General features: G+C 61.2%; 2 protein-coding genes across 2 annotated transcripts; one reads left to right on the plus strand and one right to left on the minus strand.

The window, feature by feature from the left end:
- Positions 1–2,125: 2,125 nt before the first annotated feature.
- KLF16 (KLF transcription factor 16) lies at positions 2,126–13,057 on the minus strand. The gene is made up of 2 exons (XM_070793570.1): positions 12,422–13,057; positions 2,126–4,406 (listed from the first exon to the last, which is right to left on the minus strand). The coding sequence occupies exons 1-2, from the start codon at positions 12,876–12,878 to the stop codon at positions 4,105–4,107; spliced, it is 759 nt and encodes a 252-aa protein (XP_070649671.1). The 5' UTR covers positions 12,879–13,057; the 3' UTR covers positions 2,126–4,104.
- Positions 12,877–20,487, plus strand: LOC139183998 (atherin-like). Its single transcript, XM_070792299.1, has 8 exons — positions 12,877–13,006; positions 13,058–13,313; positions 13,461–13,589; positions 13,872–14,093; positions 14,444–14,535; positions 14,653–14,723; positions 20,133–20,288; positions 20,341–20,487. The coding sequence occupies exons 1-8, from the start codon at positions 12,877–12,879 to the stop codon at positions 20,485–20,487; spliced, it is 1,203 nt and encodes a 400-aa protein (XP_070648400.1).
- Positions 20,488–20,580: the final 93 nt, after the last annotated feature.

Consider the following 20,580-nt stretch of genomic DNA (forward strand, 5'->3'; position numbering starts at 1 on the left):
TAGTGTCTACATGTGGACAGACAACAGGAAATCAGTAAGTGAGATATCACAAGTACAAGGTGAAAAGTGCTATGGGGTGGGGGGAGTAGAACGGAGTAGGAAGTTCAGTCTCTCAGTTGTGTTCGGCTCTTTGTGACCCCATGGACTGCAGCACGCCAGGCTTCCCTGTCCATCACCAACTCTCGAAGCTTGCTCAAACTCATTTCCGTCTGGTTGATGATGCCATTCAACCATCTCATCCTCTGTCGTCCCCTTCTCCTCCTGCCTTCAATCTTTCCCAGCATCAGGGTCTTTTCCAATGAGTCAGTTCTTCGAATCAGGTGGCCAAAGTATTGGAGTTTCAGCTTCAGCATCAGTCCTTCCAGTGAATATTCAGGACTGATTTCCTTTACAGTAGGGGGGTGGGAAAAGGGAGTGGTCCATGTGGTCCTATGGGAAAGGTGGGCTTTGAGCAGTTCTGAAGAAGGAAATGGGATGACTGAGCAGACATCTGGTGGAAAGGCATTCCAGGCAGAGGGCATTGTATGGGCAAAGGCCCAGGGGGACTGCATCAAGCTTATCAGAGCGACCGTGGTGAGGAGGCCGGTGTTGGAGCAGAAAGAGTGAGGGAGGAGGGGAGAGCAGGGAGGGGAACCGGGCAGGTCATACAGGGCCTTGAGAGCCTAGGGGAAGACTTGGACTTTTACCCAAGGGAGGTGGGAGCCCTGGGGGCTGTGCGCAGAGAAAGGAAACCTGACTCAGGTGCTCACGGGCGCCCCCCTGGTGGCTATTGTGGGCGGCTGTGGGTGCACCAAGCAGGGGGAGGCTGGACTGGTTCAGGTGAGCCATTGATGTGGGAAGGTGGAGGCAAAAGAGAGGGGAGAAATGGGGGGACTCTGGATATGTTTGAAGGTAGAGCTCCAGGGAGATTTCTGGAGGTACTAGATGTGGATGGTCAGCCAAAGCTGGGAGTCAAGGACGACCCCAAAGATTTTGCATGCTTGGAAAGATGAATATGCAGTGGGGGAGGGGTAAGAACATACTGGGCCCGAAGTTGAGGGTGAGGCTGGCATGAACCAGGGGTTGTCTTTGCACAGGGGGACCTGAACCTGGGGAGGGGGGCTAAGGGTCCCCGAGATCACCTGCCAATGGAGCGTCTAGGAGGCAGAAATCCTCTTGGTGATTCCGGGACACGGAGAGTGCATGCAAGAGAGATTTAAGGGGGCTCTGAGCTTGCGGACCTAGCATTCCAGGAACCCTGCCGCAAAGGAGCAGAGAAGTCTGCCAGAGCTGGAGTGGGACAGGGGTCCGGGGAGGGACATCTGCGAGCTTTCGGGCCATATTCCATTAAGAAAGAGAGCAAGGAGGGAGGGGGTTCCAGAGGGTAAGACGAGGGCCACGTGTCTAGATTGGAGCGACCTTGGCGGCCCCAAGGGCAGGACCCTGCGGAGGAGAATTAACGGTGTCGGTATTGCAATGCCGTTGGGCGACCACCAGATGGCGGGGCTGCCACCTTCTCGAGGGCGGGAAGTAGCAAAACCCTTGGGAAGTGTCTGCGCTGCGTGTCACCACAGCCCCACTGTCCTTCCGGGCTCTAGAGATGGCTGTAATCTGGGGTGCACTTTTCCTAAGAAGGGGATCAGAACTCTCACCAATTTCCCAACGCTCCTTCCTCTCCCTTCCATTTGGGAGCCGGCATACAGCAGGCATACAATACAGGAGCGGCCAGACGACTGGACACAGGAGTGCTGCGGGGTACACTCGGGAGGAACCCTGTAGAGCAGTGTAGAGAAGTGCGGGATCCCCGCGCCCGCGGCGCCGGAGAGGGGCGGGCAGCAGACGCCCCCGGACGCCATGTCACCGTGCCTCAGTTGCCGGGTAACGAAGCTGGAAGGCGGGCCGGGGGCTCAGATGCCCGAGGTGTGGGTGCCTCTGGTCTGCAGCGCGAGCTGAAGAGGGCAGCCCCCTCCTCCGGCTTTAGGGCTAAGGGGCGTTGCCAAGACCGCCTGCAGGTCCGCGGATTCACCAGCCCACTGGCTCAGTTCCCGCAAGAGGAGGCTGAGGACCCACATTGGCAAGCGGGACAGAGTCCCAGGAGGCCCACCACCTTGAACCGGCGAAGAGAAAAACCACACAGTCTCCGGAATCGGGTTTAAAAAAGACTTGTTTAATTAAATACCAGGATGAGGCCAGGCAGGACAGGGGGGAGGGAGTCACCCGAAAGCAAAGTCCCTTGGGGCCCTCCCCCTCCACCCACCTCTAGAGGCCACAGTTAAATGGCTGGAACCAGGTCCAGGTGAACACCGGTCCCTTCAGGCCCCCGGACACTGGGGAGGGGCGGAGGGGCAAGTTCTCAGCTCCCTGGGTCCTCAGACCACAGTCCACCTCCTGTGGACAAGCACCGGCCAGCGCTGGGACAATATGGGGAGGGGCATCCAGATGGACACAAAGGGAAACAAGGTTAGGCCCGCCCCACCCCTCCCCACTTCCCTCCCCACCCCGGGCTAGGGCTAAGGCATCTCACCATGGCGCAGCCCCCTCCCCGGGACCCTAGGCGCTGCCCCTGGATCCTGCCAGGGCCGGTTTGGGTCCACACTAGTGCCGTCCAAACGCCCCAGCCCCCTACTGGGAGACAGGAAGTTTCTGGAACAGGTTGGGAGGGTGCCACAGATCTGCAGCCAAAGGCTATGCAATAGGCCTTTTCACGGTAAGGGACAGGGAGCCTGGGTCCCTTCCCATTCCAAGGCCGGGGTCTTCAGTCTCTCTCCAAAATGAAATCCAACCTCAGCCACAGTGGGAGAACCCCAGGAGGGGATGTGGCATTTATCCCTCCCCTACCCTAAATTCAGACCACGAAGATCCTCCCCCCACACCCACAACCCCTGAGGACAACAGACCACCCACAGGGGCCCAGATCAAGGAAGGGATTGGAGCCTGAAAAAATATTCTACCCGGTCCAAAAAAAATCGAGCTATACTTCCCGCCCCCGTGGGTGGGGCCTCAACCGCGGGTCCAGGGGCCACCCTGCTGCCACCACCAGGAGGGCAGGATGGAGCCAGGGCCCAGGGCCTCTTCGCCCCCATCCGCAGTGCTGGGAAGGGGTCCATTTGGCCCAAAGGCTGTTCTGGTCCAAATAGGAGGGACTGATTGTCACATGATACTGCTCAAGGCCAGTGTCGGGGACTCTTCCCCTGCAGGAGGGAGGCCGGCGATGGCACCAGCTTCTCCCAGTCTCTCACTCACACAATCGCACACCCACCCAGCGAGGGGCAGTGCAGCCCCAACTCCAGCAGACAGAGAACAATAAATAAGCCTGCATTTACTCATATCCCGTGATATCCACCCCCCAAGTGAGTCTAATTGCTCTTTGGAAGAACCCCCATTTCTCTCCCTCCCTATCCCAAGTCTCAGAAGCAAATCAGGACCCCTTGTAGAGACCCTACCACTTCCCCCACCCCCACCCCGCCCCGGCGGCTGGGGAGCTGAGGGGCCCCTCCCTCGGCAGTGGGCCAGTGTGGACACCTGAGATTGAGTACCCGAATGGGGCGGCCAGGCCGCACCCTGTTTCCCTGAACATCTCCAATGGCTTTCGATGGGGTGAAGGGCTCCCGGGGCGGGGTATGGGGGGACAAGAGGCAGCCCACGCGGTAACCCCTAGTTCACCTATGGCTCTGCACACTTCATCCCAACCTGGAGAGAGGGGCCTGGGGGCCAGGTCTGAACGCTGGTTAGGGGGTGCCTTTCCTGGGGCACCTCCCCCCAAGGCCCACATGCCACCCAAAGCAGGGAGGTGGTGAGGGAGAAGGGATGCCTTCTGGCCCCCCACCTAGGGTCCCTGTTCAACAGCTGGGAAGAGAGTTAACATCATGGCTATGTACAGACACGGGGCCATGCTCCTCCCGGAGAGCAACCTCCAAGGCCCAGATGACCCCGGTCCAGTCTCAGGCCCCCTCCTGGTTTTCTCGAGGGGGCAGGGGCAACTCGGGGGGGCCCTCAGGGGGACACTGGAAGGGGCTGGTCTGGCAGTCAATCCGAGCCCCACCAGGGCCCGGGACAGCAGGCGGGTTGCTGGTGCTCCATGCCCAGGCCCAGCGGGGGTGCACTCAGGGCGGCTGGAACAGGGCTCTACAGGCCGACTGGGGCCGGGCTGGGCACTGGGCTGGGCGCAGGGCTGCCCGCCAGGCTGCAGGGCAGCGAGTCGCTGGGCGAGGTGCTGCGGGTGCCCTGGCGCCGGAGAAGTTCCGGGCGGAAGCCGGGGTGGCGACGCGCGTGCTTGGTCAGGTGGTCGCTGCGGGTGAAGCGCTTGGAGCAGAGCGGGCAGGGGAAGCGCTTCTCGCCGGTGTGCGTCCGGTGGTGGCGGGCCAGCTCGTCAGAGCGTGCGAACTTCTTGTCGCATCCCGGCCAGTCGCAAGCGAAGGGGCGCTCACCTGCGTGGAAAACAGACAGTGATCAGTGTGTGGGGAGAGAGAAGGCCGTTCCATCAGATCTCAAAGGGTGCTGGTCATTTGTCTCATCCCCACTTCCCCCGCAAAACTCGTTCGAGAGGCTGAATTCTGGGTGTGAATTTAAAACGTGTAAATGTATGAAGAAAATGACCCCAACTCATTTCCCGAACACTGTGAATATCCCCTAGTCTATTTCTTACGACTAATGGTAATTACTAGCTTTTCCAGGTGGCGCCAGTGAAAGAATCTGCCTGCCAATGCAGAAGACAGTTCGATCCCTGGGTCAGGAAGATTCCCCTTGGAGGACACGGCAACCCACTCCAGTATTCCTGCCTGAAGAATCCCATAGACAGAGGAGCCTGGTGGGCTACAGTCCATGGGTTCGCAAAGAGTCTGAGCACAATGGTAATTACAGACTGGAGCAGCTGCCACGAGTTGAAAGGAAAACCTACAGAGACCTGGTTCTCCCAGGCCTGTCCGCCTACCCCTACCCCTAAGACGGCGTCACCTCGGTGACATGTGTCTCCCAATGTACTTGCCACACACGTGACCGCTCCGATCTTAAGGCAACAGTTCCTGCTGTCCCCGCCCCCGCGAAACTCCCTTCTACCTTTCCTGTGGGGCATTCCGAGGGCTCCCAGGTGCTGGCGATCCCAGCTAAGCCCCTTCCTCTGGGAAATGACCACCAGGGGCGCAGGTGCCGGGCATCATCTGGGCGGTTTCCCGTGCCTGACGCCACCACTGACCCTTGTGGCCCTCTACGAGCAGAGGAACATGTGAAGGGACACCCCCAACCCCCCGCCGCGCTAGCAGGGTGGAAAGGGTCAGAAGGCGCGGCGGGGATTGCCCCTGGGTTCGGGCGCGGGAAGGGGCGGAGCCCGAGGCAGCCCAGGACTTGTCCCGCCCCCGCAGAGCAGAAGGCTAGGGGAGGGGCGGGCCGCCACCGGCAACTTCCTTCGCAGACCCCTCCCACCGCCAGGCCGGCCTCGCCCATCCTGCCCCGGCGGCCGCCGCCATCCCCGCCCGCCTGTCCCCACCCGCCCATCCCATGGGGGTCTCCGCCCTACGACAGTGCCGCCCGATCCCCTCTCAACCGCGTATCGTCAGCGTGTCCCCAGCCGACTCGGGGGGACCCCCGCCACGCCCGTCCTAGGGGCGGTGAGCTTCCCAGAGTTTGCACGCTCCGGGACCCAGCGCGGGGTACCTGGGACCCTGGAACCCCCCAGACGTTGTGTGCCCAATGCGGTGGGGTTTTGCGGGGTATGTTGGGGAGAACAGATGCGGATATGTGGGCAGGGTCTCCCCTCGCGGCATAGAATGGAACCCAGAAGAGGAAGGGGGGACGCCAGCTGGGGGACAAAAGAGGGGAAGCCACAGTGGGGTTAGGGTAGGTTACACACTGGGAGGCCCACACCAGGCCCTGGGGACTTTGGTGACCCAGGCTGACCCTGCACACGCCCACTGGGAGGAGGTGGCGAGGGAGACAGACTTGAAGGGTGTCCTCTGCCAGGGATCAGAGAAGAGACCTGAAGGGGCTCTTCTCTGATCCCTGGCAGAGATGACCAGGAACCAGCGGCAGGGGCCATGGGACAGAGCCGCAGCCGTGAGGGAGTGGGGGAGGGCTGGAATCTCAGGGTGACCCAGTGACATCTCCGCTCTGGAAGCAAGGCCTGCCTAGGGAGAAAGGCTAGGAGGGAGGAACCGCAGAGGGGCACCAGTAGACTTCAGAGAGGCTCCTACTATCACCCGCGGCCCTGGAGGCCCAGTAAAACCTCCCCTCCCACATCGTTCCTCCTGGCCAGACTCGGGACACCCCCAGCACGGCACGAAAGGGTCCTAGTAGAAACTCCCCCCAGAAGATTTCTTGTGGGATACCTGTCGGTTATGCTTGCAGCTGGGGGAGGGCAGGCCCCAGGAGGCTGCGAACCCAGAAGTGCTGGTGCCACCTCCCTGGGGGAGGATAGTTACACGGGCCACAACCGTGCTGCTGGAGGGAGAGCAACTGTCCCCAAGACCACAGGTGGCCCCAAATCCCCGAGGCTGTCCCTCACCACCATTCGCCTCCCCTGGAACAATCCAGAAGGCAAAGTCCACAGCAGCTGGGGAAGGGGTCCGGGCGGGGACCTCCTCAACGGAATCACGGGGCTCAAAACAGCGCGGGAAAGGACCCCCCACCCTACTTGGAACCGACAGGTTCCGAGCGCCGAAGTCTGGGGGAGGGGGCGATAGGGGCGGGGCTGCTGGCTTCCAGGCAGACAGTGGCGGGGGCGGAGGCGGGACGCCCCTCCGTGGGGCATGCGGCCCTGTCGCCATCTTGCAAGGCGCAGGCGGGGAGGAGCGGAGGGGCTGGAGGGGCAGGTGGTGCCGGTGGCGGGGGAAAGGGCCCTCCCGCTCGGGTTGGCTCACTTCCCCATTTAGGGCAACGGGGCTGGTCCCGCCTCCCACCCTTCTCTCCCTCCCTCCGCCCCGCAGCTCTCCTTCACCACCACCGGCAGGTTGCAAGAGCGGTGCCGGGGCCCGTAGGGGCTGAACGCACGCAGCCGCCGGGAACACAGCTGCCACACGTATCTCGGCGGCCGCAAGGACAGCCGCAGGCCCAGCCGGCCCTGCTCACGTGGTGCCGCTCCAGCCGGGGCCTGGGGTCGCCCCGCCGGCTGGACGGCTGCCAGCCCCGCCCCACGCCGGGTGGCCCGGGAGTGCGGAGCACGTGCACACGTGGGTGGCCGTCCCGGAGCGCAGGCTTCCCGCCCCCACAACGTTAGGCGAATGCCTGCAGGATGCCATGTCCTGTCACCCTCTCAGTCCACTGGCGGGGGTGGAAAGGGAGGTGGGGGGTGGGCGTGTTGTAATATTCGGAGGCTCAGAGCCTGGCTGCACCTGGCCTGCCGCCTGTCTCCAGAGTCTACCTGGGCGCTGGAGAAGGATGCGGTGGGTGGGGCTGCGGTGGACTTGACCCTCTGACTTGGGCTGGGCTTTGGGGTGAACTCAGGACAGCCAGAAAATGAAGGCCAGGAGGTCCGGGCGACCGTGCGCCAGGCCTGGCTCAGCCTGCTCCGCCTTTGAAGAGGGCGTGGGGTGGGGCCGGGAAGCCAGTGCCCCACCTCCCCAGGCTGGAGGCCAAGGGTCCGACAGCTAGCCTTCTCCGTGACCTCCGGAGGTCATCTCTAATCTAAGGAGGGGAAGGTGCAGCCCACAGCCAACCCTTGCACAAATGCCCACCTGCCAGGTGGACTGCACCGGGGGCAGGGCTCAGGTAAGGCAGCATCCCAGGACAGCTGGAGAAAGCTGGGGCTGCAGCAGGTGGCAGGGTGGGGGGCCGGAAGCAGGGAAGCTTCCCGAAGGAGATGGGGCTGAACAGGCCACAAAGAACCCAAAGGGCAGTACAGAGATGCAGCCAAAAGAATGGAAAATTGATGGTGAAGTCTGGAGACCCGGGCCCAGGGCCCCTGTGTGCTGGCCATCCTGAAGGCTTTACAAGGACCAGCAGGCATGAGGATCCACTCTGTGATCTTAAATACCTGCCAGATGTTAGCCCCCTTCCCCCAACCCAAGACTGCCCACCTCCCTCCCTCCCAGTCCCCACTCCTCCTACAGGTTTTCCATTTCAATTGCTCTGCCTGTTGCACCAAAAGCTTATTAGGCAGAGATCTCCCAGGTTCTCACCTTCCCAGGTGGTACCTGGCAACAAATCCCATCAGAGCCCCCTTCAAACAAAATATCTCCAAACCTCCTTGTCTCCAGGCCCTAGCTGGCTTGGACTGGTGCGGCCCGTGTCGGAGCTGCCCACTCAGTGCTCTGCTCTTGGGCTCAGGGTCCAGGCTGAAGTCTTTACTGGAGCCTGGATGCTTCTCACACCCCTGATTCCTGCTGGAACCTCTGTCCCTTCCTCCATCGCATGTCTGCTCTACCCTTCAGAGCACACTCTCCTAGTGTATCCCCTCCACTGTCTCCGTTCTCAGCTTTCCTATGCTGGAGCTCAGTCTCTCCTGGATGTGATCTCTGCCCCCAGCCAACCCTAAAGCTGAGGGCGCAAGCCTGGCCCCCTGAGGGTGCATCATACACATGTGCAGAGTCTACAGGGCCTGAGTAGACAGAATGACGCTGGAGTGGCTGGCTCCAGCAGCAGCTAACCAGCTGCCAAGTGTGCTGGTGCATCATCTGGTTTACCCCCCAACCCCCAGGTAGGAGCCACTCCACCCCCCACCCCAGCCCTGTTTAGTTAAAAGGTGGACCCCCTGCTGCCTCACACCCTGCCTCCCTCCCTGGGAACCCAGGCAGCCCCGGCTTTACCACATCCCCCACCCAGACTGGCGTCTTCAGCGTGGGGGCTGGTGGCCCTCTCAGTGCCTAGGGCTGAGGGGTCACGGCCCTCTCAGGCCCCAGAGCATGTGTGTTCCGAAGCCCTGCTGTTCTGGAAATAGGACTGGGCGAGGGTGGCTCCCTCCCTCTCTGGGAGGCCGGCTCCTCAGGCTGGTATCATATGCCCACTCCCGGGCCATCTGGGCCACCTTTATCAGGGAGCCTGGGTGGGGGGTGGTTATCGCCTCCACAATGTTGGGGCACCCTCTCCACCCCCAAAAAATGTTGGGGCACCCTTCCCCAGTCCCCAGCTGCTCACTGCACTACTGCAAGAGAAGGGGGCTAGATGGGGAGGCAGTCCTGGGCACTCACACCCCCCACCCCACCTCGGCATTGCCACACTCTGGCCCCCCAGATAACCAGTAGTCTTCTGAGCCCCACCTGGCCCTAGGGGCACTCATGGCTCTGCAAGGAGTAGAGGTGGGATCTGCCTCCATACATAGCCCCCATGCCCGCTGCTGCCTCAGTTTCCCCATCTGCCTCCCCTCCTGGGGGCCTGTTCAGCAAAAAATACCCCCACGTGCACCCCCACCCCCGCCCCCGGGTCAGCACAGAGGGGTTCCCCTAGCCACTTCTTGTCCCCAGTGTCACGGGGCTTCTCTTGGCCTCCCACACCACAGCCCCCCTCCTCAACCCCTCTCCTGGACCCTAATCCCGTCCTCATAAACGGATTTTCCTCTGCAAAGCCGGCCTGCTTCCCCACCCACCCCCACCCTGCCCTGGGGATTAACCAGACTGCTCACCTGCTCGGCCCCCTCCCCACCTTCCACCAGAGCCTAGCCTCCCAGCCCACCCCCCAGGGCCCCTGCCTCCACCCCCTGCAGCCACGGTGCTGCCCTTCTCCTGAGACACGCCTTTCCAGGCTGCAATCAACCCACAGCATCCGCCAGAGAAGCTGCTTCCTCCAGGAAGGCTTCTCCATCACCACTGCTGTCACCGCCCCCTACAACGTTCCAGGGGTCCCGGGGGACAGGGATCGGGTCATCCCCGCAGTGCCCCTCTCACACACAATCAACATTCAGCTACTCTTTCTCAGGCGTAACCAGACAGGGGTCTCTACAGGAGAGATCCCGCAAGCCCCAGGAGACAGTGTGTGCTGTCTGAGGACATCTGTTATTGTCACAACTGAAGGTGCCCCAGGTGGGGGCCAGGGAGGCTGCTCAACACCCTACAGTGGCCAGGATGTCGGACAGAGAATGACCCGGTCTAAGAGTGAGCAGTGCCAAAGACTAACAGTCTCCCCCACTCCAGATCTGAGCTCCTTGTGGGGAGGGGCCTGAGCCCCCCAGGAGGTGCTGGGCATTGGGGGCTCTGAGGCAGGAAAACAGTGGTAGATGAGGGAGGTGGGGAGAGCAAGGAGTAGACTGCCAGCTCGCCTCCGCCCCCGCCCCACCTCCCTCCCTCTCCATCTCGGTATCCATGGCAACCGCGTCAACATCTCCTGCAGCTTCCAAGTCTTTCCCTGCCCCACGCGGAAGCAGGGGAGCTCATTGTAGGCCAGTGACTGCAGGGCAGACCCAGGGGACTAGAGGCCAGCCATCCCCGCTCCCAGCTGCTCCCCTGCAGCTGTGTGGCCCCAAGGAAGACCCCATCACCCCTCCACATCTCCCCACCCCAACCCTCTGTGCCAAATGGAGCAGAGACGATGATGGCTCCTGCTGGGCCTGCTTGCTCATCTGTAAAATGGGGCCAGACCAGGAAGGGAGTTCTCTCTACAGAGAGAAGAGCTGCTGTCAGGCAGTGATGGGTGGGACAGGACCCCCTCCCAAAGACCCTTGGGGCACAATGGCTCCTGCAGCAGACAGCCAGCATCTAATTAAGTCTGTTCATCAGATCTGTCCCCAGGCTTGCCCCTGGCAGTGGGCAACACCACTCTATCATACAGACCTAAGACAGGTATGACTTCCCCACCCCTGGGGGCTGGAAAAGCCAAAAGGCCTTGATACAGAGGGTTTTGGTAAGGTAGAGTCTGGTGGTCCTGAGTGCCAGAAAGATGCTGCATTAGCCATCATTAAGCACGAAGGTACCCCAAAGCATCCAAAGCTGGAACCAAGGGAGCCTGGGTGCAGGACTTTGACTCTCAGTACCCAGGTGCCCCCCAGTGCCCAGCACAGTTATTATCAAGGGAGCAAGGAATGGAGGAATGGCTCCCTGCCCTCCCCCACCCATCACTGGAACACCCCGACTCGGTCTCCTGGGTCTCAGTTTCTCTTTAAAGCCAGGAATGGCAACACTGACATACACACAGGCACTGGACAATGAGTCCTTTCTCCTCCACGGGCGTAGGGGGCAGTCAACACTGCCTAGGGACTCACGGAGGTCCTTAAAACCCCAGCAAACCCTGGGGAAGTGTCCCTGGGGAGCCACAATGGGAGGTGGCCTGCCCCCCCCACCCTTCACCAGACCTAGAGAGCAGGACAGAGTGCGGGAAAAAAACCAAGGCACCGGGGGTCTGAGCCGCTTTCAGGGGTCACACCATCCCTGTCTCTGCCACAATTCCAGGGCCAGCCCCACCTCGGCCCTCCACGTGTCCCTACAAGGGGAGCATGTCCACTGAACCATGTCCATGTGCCCTGACGTGACCCACGTAAGGACCCTCAGGAGAAGGCGTCAGAGAGCCCTTTATACAGACAAAAAACCCACCCAGAAGAGGAGGTCTTGTGCTAGAAAGTGGCAGAACCACCGAGTCCAAGCCCACGCCCACCCAGCTTCCCTGCCCTTCCCAACCGAAGGATCACCTCCAATGGTCAAACTCAGGCTGGTGACCACCATCCCCTGGCCCCCAGCTCAAGAAAAAATTCTCAGGGTTGAAGGTGGGACTTCATAGGGAGAACTGGAAGGAACCGCAAGAGGAAAAAGAGGGGGTGCCCGAGTGAAAGGGTGGCCAGAGCCCCCTGCCGCCGGGCTGGGCTGTGAGACGTGACAGTATCGCGGAGCCCTCCCCCGCCACCAAGCCTTCTCGGATCCCGGAGCAGGTGGGAGGAATCCAGTACGCTGGGAAACAGGGGGATAACATGACGCCCTCAGGGATCCCCCTCCTCCCGAGGCTCAAACCCTAACCCGCACTCCCAGCCCCGCCTTCCGCCTTACTAAAACACAGCAAAGGACAGAAAAAACGTGCCGGGCATCCCCCAACCTCGCCGAGCACCAGGCGCTCGGCCGCTCTCCGGGGTGAATCCTCGCGACCACCTCGGAGACAGCGCCACGGTGCCTGCTGCCTTTCTACAGATAAGGAAACCAAGGCAGGGGAGGAGACGAGAACCTCAGAACTGAGCGCTTCGACCACGTTGCCCACCGCCCCGATCCGAAACCAACGGAAAACAAAAGAGAAACCAGGCCGAAGGCGAAGGGGACTACCCAGGAGCCCCGATCCCGCCCGCGGATCCCGCAGCAACCGGCACCCGGCGAGCTCCTGCGGCGGCCTCCGCGCCCGCCATCCGCTCGCCACCCGACCGCGTGGCCGCCACGCCCCCCGCGCGCGCCCCACCCACCGAGGCCCCGCCCTCCCGGCCGGCGCGGCGGCTGCCCGGGCGCGCCCCCCTCCCCGCCCCCGACGCGCCACGCAGTTTCGGGGTCCCGGCGGGGGAGGGGGCGCGGGAGACCGCCCCCGCGCGGGTCCGGCTCGCGATCGGGCTCACCTGTGTGCGTCCGCAGGTGCGACTTGAGGTGGGAGGACTTGTAGTACGCCTTAGCGCAGCCCTGGAAGGGGCAGCGGTGGCTCTTGGCGGCGGCGGGCGCGGCGCCGGGGGCGCGGCCAGAGGACGGGGACGAGGCGGCCGAAGAAGAGGAGGCGGGCGAGGCGCCCCCCGGAGCGGCGCTGGGCCCACCGCGCAGGTCGGCCAGGATGCTGGCGGCCAGCAGGTGGGGTGCGGCGGCGGCGGCGCCGGGGCCTGGGCCTAGGACAGCGGGGGCCGGCGGCGGCGGCCCAGGGGGTCCAGGCGGGGCGGCCTCGCGGCGCGGCGCGCGCACATCCAGGCCGGTGGCTGGGCCCGCGCCCTCGGGGCCCGGCCGCCCGCGGTGCACCACGGCACCCGAGGAGATGGCCATGAGCACGTCGGCGGCGAAGTAATCCACGCACGCCACGGCTGCCGACATGCCAAGCAGGGGCGAGCGGCGCGGCCGAGCGGGCGGAGCGGAGGCAGGAGCGGCGCCCGTCCGGCCGGTGGCGGCTGCTCGAGTGCGGGAGGAGGAGGAGGAGGCCGGCGCGCGCCGCCGCCGCCGCCGCCCGCGCTCTGCCCGCCCCGCCCCGCCTGACGCGCCCTGACGCACCGGAGCCCGCGGGGGCGGCCGCGGCCCGCCCCGCCTGGAGGACGCCCCCTCGGGGCGCGCTGCCACGCCCCCCGCCCGGCGCGCCCTCTACCACCCTGCCCTCCGCGCGAGGCCTCCGGGGGCGGAGCCCGGGCCGAAGGAACCGCCCCCTGTCGCGCCCACTCTGGCCCCGCAGTACGCCCTCCTCCCTCCCCGAGCGCGCCTTCCCCACGCCGGGCAGCAGGCTGAGGAGCCAGCTCCCTCTGGCGCGCCTTTCCCTCAGTAGCTCCCTCCGGTCCGCCCCCAGAGAACCCCCTCCTCACGCCAGGAAACTCCGCCCGTCCCTGGTAGGGTCCCGCCTCCGGAGCGAGTCCCGCCCCATCCCGGCACGCCCCTCCTTCCTTGGGTGGGCCCGCCCCCGCCCCCTAGGGCGAGTCCTTCCCTGCTCGGCGCGCGCCCCGCCTCCTCGCGGGCTCGCCCACCGCGCGCTAAGGCGCGCGGCCGGCGGGGGCCCGCCCCTTCCCCGGACGCTTCCACCCGGTCCAGGGCGCGCCCCAGGTCGGGATGGGGGAGGGGTCCGCTCCCCACGTGGCCCGGTGGGGGTGCGGAAGCGGCCAGCCCCGCCCCCCGGCCACGTGCGCGACCCTTCCCCCTCTCCTCTTCCCCAACTTGTGGCCCTGCTGGACCGCGCGCCCTTGCGTTTCTTCGCCCTTTCTTATGGGGGACCCCATCGCCTTTCTCGTAGACCCGCAGCTAGACTGGGAAGGGAGGAACTCCTCTCCTGGCTGTGTCGAGCGAGCTTGCGCTCGTTTCTCTTTTTGCGCCCCATTTGGGAGTTAGGACGACCAGGGTCACAAAGGGCGGGCAGGGTTCGGGGTGCTTTGGGGAGAAAGAGTGCCCAGCCTTGTCAGAATACGGGGGTCGGGAACTTCGCTCCCTGGCGCTGGCTTTCGGGCGCGAACAGGGAAAGTGGGGCCTCGCCCCCGAGAACGTCCAGGCCAAATTGTTTAACTTCGTCGGTAACGCGGGAAAGCAGACGCCCGGGGTCCGCCTAACCCGCAGGTCTAAAGCAGCGGGCGGCGGAAGTGGGGCGATGGGGTGGTCCCCTCCATTGCAGCCACGCCCCCGCCCCTTCCTAGGCTGGCCACGGGACGATGCAGTGCCCGAAGCGACCTCCAGGGGGCCTTCCGTCACGGGTTCCAGTCTTCTCAGTGACCCACCCAGGTCTGGGTTTGGACAGCAGCCCGGGACTCGGGCCCGACCCCCATCCCAGGGCAGTATTCTCACCCCCTCCCCCTCGCACCGTGGCTTATATAGCCTGGCTCAGACCCTTGTCCCCAGGCCTGTCGCTGTCCCTCGGGTCCATCTGGTTTAAGCCTGACCATCCTTGGTGGCACCTCCCTCTCTGGCAGGGAGAGGCCTGCTGGAGCTTTGACTAAAGGCTGCAGAGACACTCAGCCCCTTCCTCTAGCAGAGAAGCCCACTCAGGACAACCACTGTCCAGGTAAGCACCCGCTGGGCACTGGCGGTCAGCATTCCTGCTGGCCTGCGCCTCCCATGCCTTTGAAATTCAAACAGGTGGACCACCCGGGCAGGCATTCACCCTCCCCTATCTCCACAGCCCTCCAGGGCCTCAGCACCCCAGCCCACAGGTGGTCCCCAGGCCCTGAGCCCAGCCTCTCCCAGGTCCAGGTAAGGCAGGAAGTGCTCTGCAGGCTGCCCCATGGGCCCCGGGTCACTCCAGCACGCGGGGAAGAAGCAGGGCAAGAAGGAGGCAGGGACCCTTTGTCAGTTCCTTCCAGTGATGTTTACCAGGCCCAGAGCAACATCACCCGCTGTGGCCTTGCCCTCCAGGGGCCCAGAGTCTAGGGCAAGGCAACTGGGACTCAAACCTGATGCGTGGAGGGGCTGGGGGAGTATCCCAGAGCTGGCTCCACTGGAGCCTGCTGTTCAAGGGGGCACCCAGAGGAAAGTGGGGCAGTAACGGAGGGGGGCCTTCTCCCCATGGGCAATGCGGGGGGTGGACCATGTCAGAGCAGTGGTCAGCACTGGACAAGCCTCAAATGTGCATCCACTCCCAGGGAGAATCAGGGTCTTGGAGCTGTGGTTTTCATCTACCAGCCACTCTGCGGGCAGGAAGCCCCAGCGGGGCCCACTCTCAACCCGCAGTGTTTGTATTCACACCCTGGGCCCAGGGGAATGTGAGAATGTGAGTGACCCGTGGAGCCTGATGACCGTGTGCTCACTTGCACCTTAAGTTCTGTCACTCCGTCCTCACTACTACCCTTCAAGAGTTGTCAGCCCCATTTCATAGATGAAGAAGTCAAGGCTGGGAGAGGATCCAGAAGTGGCCTGGAGCGGCTGCCCACACGCAGAGCTAAGAGGCAGCGGAGCGTCTGTCCTGTCTGGGCAGACACAGAGTGCTCAGTCCTCTCTTTCTCCAGACCTCAGTTTACTGATCTATAAACGGGGGTCCATCTCCAGGCTTCCCTTCTGGGACCAAGGGGTTCACAGGGGTCTCTCACCAGACCGCGGGCCCCACAGAACCATGCTGCACAGGTGGCAGACACAGGAAGTTACAGAAGCGGAGGAGAAGGCAACATACAGGGGCTCCCTGACAGGTCCAGGTCAGAATCAAGGCTGCGGTACAGATGTGTATCTGTGTGTATCTGTATGACATGCTGGAAGGGCCACAGTTGGTTTTTTTTAAACAGTGAAGTCTTTACTATTTTTTAAATTAGGGTACAGTTGCTTTACAATGTGTTAGTTTCTGCTGTACAAGGAAGTGAATCAGCCATATGTATACACATATCCCCTCCCTCTTGGGTCTGTCTCCCACCCTAGCCTTTACTTTTTAATAGTACTTTCTCTATAGTTCAACTTTTTTATAATCCACGTGTATCACTTCCATTTTGTTTTTGTTTTGATTTTTGGCTGTACCCCACAGCATGTGGGATCTTAGTTCATCAACCAGGTATCAAACCCATGCCTAATCACTGGACCAGCAGGAAAGTCCCCCCAGAAATATTCTTAAGGAAACAAGTATATCTGTGTATGGCTGCACTGTTGTAATGGGAGAAAAGGAAAATGGACAGATGAACTTGAGTGTCTGTCACTGCATCAGGGAGCACGTGGCCATGGGGGCCCAGGATATGGACAGGGTCAGCCACGAGCTCCAGCTCACTGGAAGTCACGTGCCCCCTCACGCTGTGAACTCTTCGTGTTTCCACCTGTCTTGGCAGCCTGTTGGTGCACAGTGGCCTCTGCCAGCATGTCCACAGTGGTCACCTCTGCAGGGGCCAGGAGACACAAGAAACACAAGGGGACATGGCGGGGAGTAGGGGTGGGGTCCATCTTCTCAGAGCGGCACACTGGACAGGCAGATGCACCCATTTCTGCCACCTGCCTGGCACCAGGTGTATGTGGGTGTGACCTTCAGCCTCTCCGTGTGGGTCCTTCTTGTGGCTCTCAAAGGACCAAAGCTCCCATCCCTCCTGAAGATGAGGTTGCTGTACTTTGATGAGTGTTTTTAAGATTCACGCCTGTTTTGCCTTGTCTGTAATCCATCCGTGTTTATTTCTAACGTGTCAGATTATTCACTGCAGTCCAAGGGGTCGTCACACAAAAGAGGAGGTGCAGTGGGCCCCTGGCCAGGCCTAGGCAGGCAGTGGGCATGTGGCTGTCTTCCCCCACGGAAGGCGCCAGGCCCCTTTCCCAGCTGCAGGGAGAGACCCAGGGCCCTCATATCCCTTCTCTAGGAGGCGGGAGGGAATAGGATCTGGCCTGCAGGATCAGGGCTCCTTATCCCCTACTCCTCGATGGCCCAGGACCCTCCCTGAAAAGCATCTACTCCCAGAGTACCTTTCAGATGTGCAGTTGTAATGGGGGTCACCCGTGGGTCTGGCCTCCCCTTGACCTTCTGATGGAGGTGACAAGCCCTCTTCTGTAACACAGCAGGTCGAGTGGCACTCTGCTAGGCTTTGGGAGCACCCAGCCCAGCTTCTCCCAGCTGTGACCATGACCGAAGCCAGGCCCGTTCACCTCGCCAGCAAGTGCTGTGGACACAGACGTAGCTCTGACCTGTGTCCCCGGCCCTGGTGTCTGGCAGCGGGGCATGCCTGTGTCCCGAGACCGTCAGAGCAGCAGAGAGTCTAGGTCTGAGCCCTGGGGCTGCTTCTCTGGGCAGCTTGGCCTGAGCCATCTCCCCCAAAGTGGGGACAGCAACCCCAGCACCCCAGGGTTGTTGACGTGAAGATCCCCAGCAGGAGCTTCAAAAATTAAGAAAGGGGGAACCCGACGTTAGGCTGGCACCCCCACCTCATGGAATTCCATGGTTAACAGACTGGCCCTGCACCCTGACCATGAACCAAACAGACAAGTGCCTGCCTTGGGGAACACCCAGGCCTGAGATGGGGGTGCAGGGGGCCTTGAGAGGTGGCACCCTCCCCGAGGCCCCTGCTTGTCAACCACAGCCACCAGGGGCCGAGGACACTTAACTCCCTGCCACTCTTCTGGAACCTCTGAGGCCCTCAGTTCACATGGAGAGCCAGAGGGGTGGGTCCCACCAGCTCAGTCTGATGGGTGGTCAGTGAAGCAGGGTTGCCAGAGGAAGGGAGGGGAAGATGGATGGTTGGCCCTCGGGGGCTGGGACTCCAGGGCCCACAGGAAGTCCAGTAGGGACTCCTCAGGGAGAGGGGCCTGTGCACAACCCAGATCCCACCCTCGAGAACCTCACAGCCCCTGGGCAGGCTGTATCCCCTGGGGTCTCTGGGTGTCAGGGCGTACCCAGGAGCTAACAGAGAGCCAGAAATCTGCTTCTGGGACTCAGGAGCCAGGTGTCAGGTGAAGTGTGGCAGGCCAGGTGTCGAGGGGAGGACCTGAGGTTCTGGGGAGCCATGGCGCCTGCTGACCAGGGGGAGAACGCTGCCACTTGTGAACACATGTGTCCTGGGAAATCCACAAAATGGAGAACCGAAAGTTGGCCCCTGTCCCAGGCGGCCTGGCCCATGGGCTGTACCAACTGAAAGGAAGAGGGGAGCATCCCGGAAGGTACCACTGGCATCCCTCCCATTGAGGCCCCTTTATGGTTCCCCAGAGGCCACAAACTGAGCCCCTCAGAGGCACCCACTGCAGAAGGGCAGAGCCCACAGGCCAGGCCAGCCTGAGGAGCCCCTGGCCTTAGCTTATCCTTTCTGCTCACTGGGCAGGCATGTAGGGGAGGGGGGTGGTGGTAAAAGCAGGGGTGTGGGGCTCCTGACAAAAGCTGCTGCCTCAAGCAAAGTCAGCACTGGGGTGCAGAGGAGTCCCTAAAGCCTTAAGTTTTCAGAACCCTTTCTAACAGAACTAGCATTACACTAAAGGCGTGCAAGCCATCAACTACTTCTTAGACAGTTTTCTCTTGACTTTCCTGAGGGGAGACGGGGCCTCTGGACACCCAGTAGAGAAGTCAGCAGGGTTCAGGCTAGCTGGGATGACAGGGTCTAGAAACCGACCCCCTCCTGTGGTCAAGGCTAAAAGGTGGGCTTTAGTTGGCAAAGAATGGCTTTCTGGGGAAATAGAATTGGGGACAAACGATTTGGGGAAAAGCAGTTTGGATTTCTATCTCACTCCTTCCCAGGAGTCGGTTCCAGAATTAGATACAAAATTTAAACATATACTTTAAAAAACAAATTATTTACAGAAGAAAAGGTCAAAATGTTTTATAATCTTGGAGTAGGGAAGATATCTCAGCATGATTTGAAATGCAGAAGCCATAATTGATAAATTAATGACTGATAATGATTTTAAATGCCTGGCAAAAATAATAAACACAAAAAAATCCACATACAATCCAAGTCAAACCCAATGACAAGTTGGAAAAAATACTTTTTCTTCACAGTGGGATAATTTTCTTAAATCTATTCCTAGAAAACAGTAATGCCAAGAACCCAATAGAAAAATGGACAAAGAATGTGAAATACAAATGGCTTTTAAATATCTACTGTTTAAAATAGTTTCCAGTTTCAAAATGACCATATTAGTGATAGGAATGATCAACATAAAAAATATAAGTCTGACAGAAGCACTGAGATGTTTGATTATATTTCTAGGAAATATGAAGCTACAATGAAATACTATTTTAAGAGATCATATGCCCATTTACAGATCTATGGAAAGCCCTTCTGCAGTAAGGAAATCAGTTTTCAGGAATACCCGTACTTAGGAAGAGAAGTGTATAAGGATACTGGATCTAGCAATGCCTGTTACAGACTTGGGGGAAAAAAACAAATTTCAACCAAAAAGTAACAGGAATAATAAATTACAGTGCTAATAAAATATAGTGCAGCCATTAGAAGGACTGAATCCAATCTATGTAGGGGTAACTGAACATTCTCCAAGCCACGATGATAACAGGACCACATTTCTGTATAAACTCTTTGGCTACACGTGCACTTTCTCTGTTGACACCTAAAAAACTGCTTGTCTGTGCCGCGGTAGACGGGAACACTGGAGGTCAGGGGTGGGAAGAGCAGTGAGTTACCACCCAACACTCATACTCTGAAGTTTTTACTCTGCCTGAAAACATTTCTGTTCAATCGTAAGCCGTCGCTTTGGACTTGCTGCACCGCGGAGCCCCAGCCCTCGGGGAACTTGTATTCTGATGGGGTGAAAAGCCGGCGGGCTCTGTGACAGGGGCAGCAGCGGCGGTCAGTGGCAGCACAAGGCAGGAGGATCAGGGTAGGGGCTTGCGGAAGGAATACTGCAGCTGATGGCCGAAGAATCGGACGTGCTGGGAGGGATCGGTAAAGATCCGGCTACTTCGGTCACCAGGACCAGCCAGTACAAAGGAGGCTCTCTGCTCCCGGGAGTGCACACCCACGCTAAGTTTTGCTCCCAGACATCCTGGATTATTAAATGGGAACCTAGATTTCCAGCGGGAGGGCCCGGGGACTCGGGAGGGACAAGCCTCGGCAGCGTCCTCGGTCGGGGACCTCAAGACCAGGGCTCCCGCCGGGCCGATCTCGCGTGCCCCGGGCCACTCTTGGCTTTCCCAGCACCCAGGCCCGACGCCCAGTTGAGAGCCACAGAAAGCGCTGACACACATCCGCCGGCGTCGGCCAGCCCGCTGGGCGCGCCCCCACGGCCGGGACGGCGGCAAGGGCAGGGCCGGCCGCCAGGGCGCCGCCACTTACCGGCCAGGCCGTGGCCTCCACGCCTGCCACTGCAGCCAAGCGCACGCCACCCCACTTCCGCTTCCGCTCGGCCGCCCCCTTCGGCGTCACCCCCGCCCCCAGGCCGAGACACCGCCCCCTTCTTTAAAGGGGCCTAGGACCCCGAGGGGACGAGGCGGAAGCAGCGGTGGCTCTCGGCCTCGCCACTGTCTGGTGTCGGGCACTCGGAGCTGCCGCCCGACTTCGGCGTGGACAACAGGTCGCCCGTCTCTGAAGCCTTCGGCGCTCCAGGGCGCCGCCCTTAGAGGTCGCAGGGGGCACTCCGGGGGGCGGAGATGAGCCGGGCGTTCTGCCAGGATCCCGGAAGACCTAGGCCGTCCCTGTCTTTAAGGGCATCC

Source organism: Bos indicus, chromosome 7, assembly GCF_029378745.1.
Source record: "Bos indicus isolate NIAB-ARS_2022 breed Sahiwal x Tharparkar chromosome 7, NIAB-ARS_B.indTharparkar_mat_pri_1.0, whole genome shotgun sequence".
NCBI lineage: Eukaryota > Metazoa > Chordata > Mammalia > Artiodactyla > Bovidae > Bos > Bos indicus.

Bases quoted from the DNA above. Each gene is read 5' to 3' on its own strand.
- LOC139183998 (XM_070792299.1), top strand. From the start codon at position 12,877: ATGCCAAGCAGGGGCGAGCGGCGCGGCCGAGCGGGCGGAGCGGAGGCA. The intron at 13,314-13,460 runs GTAGCTCCCTCC...CCCGCCCCCTAG, and splicing joins TCTGGCGCGCCTTTCCCTCA to GGCGAGTCCTTCCCTGCTCG. The intron at 13,590-13,871 runs GTCGGGATGGGG...TTTGGGAGTTAG, and splicing joins CGGTCCAGGGCGCGCCCCAG to GACGACCAGGGTCACAAAGG.
- KLF16 (XM_070793570.1), bottom strand. From the start codon at position 12,878: ATGTCGGCAGCCGTGGCGTGCGTGGATTACTTCGCCGCCGACGTGCTC. The intron at 4,407-12,421 runs GTGAGCCCGATC...TTTTCCACGCAG, and splicing joins GCACCTGCGGACGCACACAG to GTGAGCGCCCCTTCGCTTGC.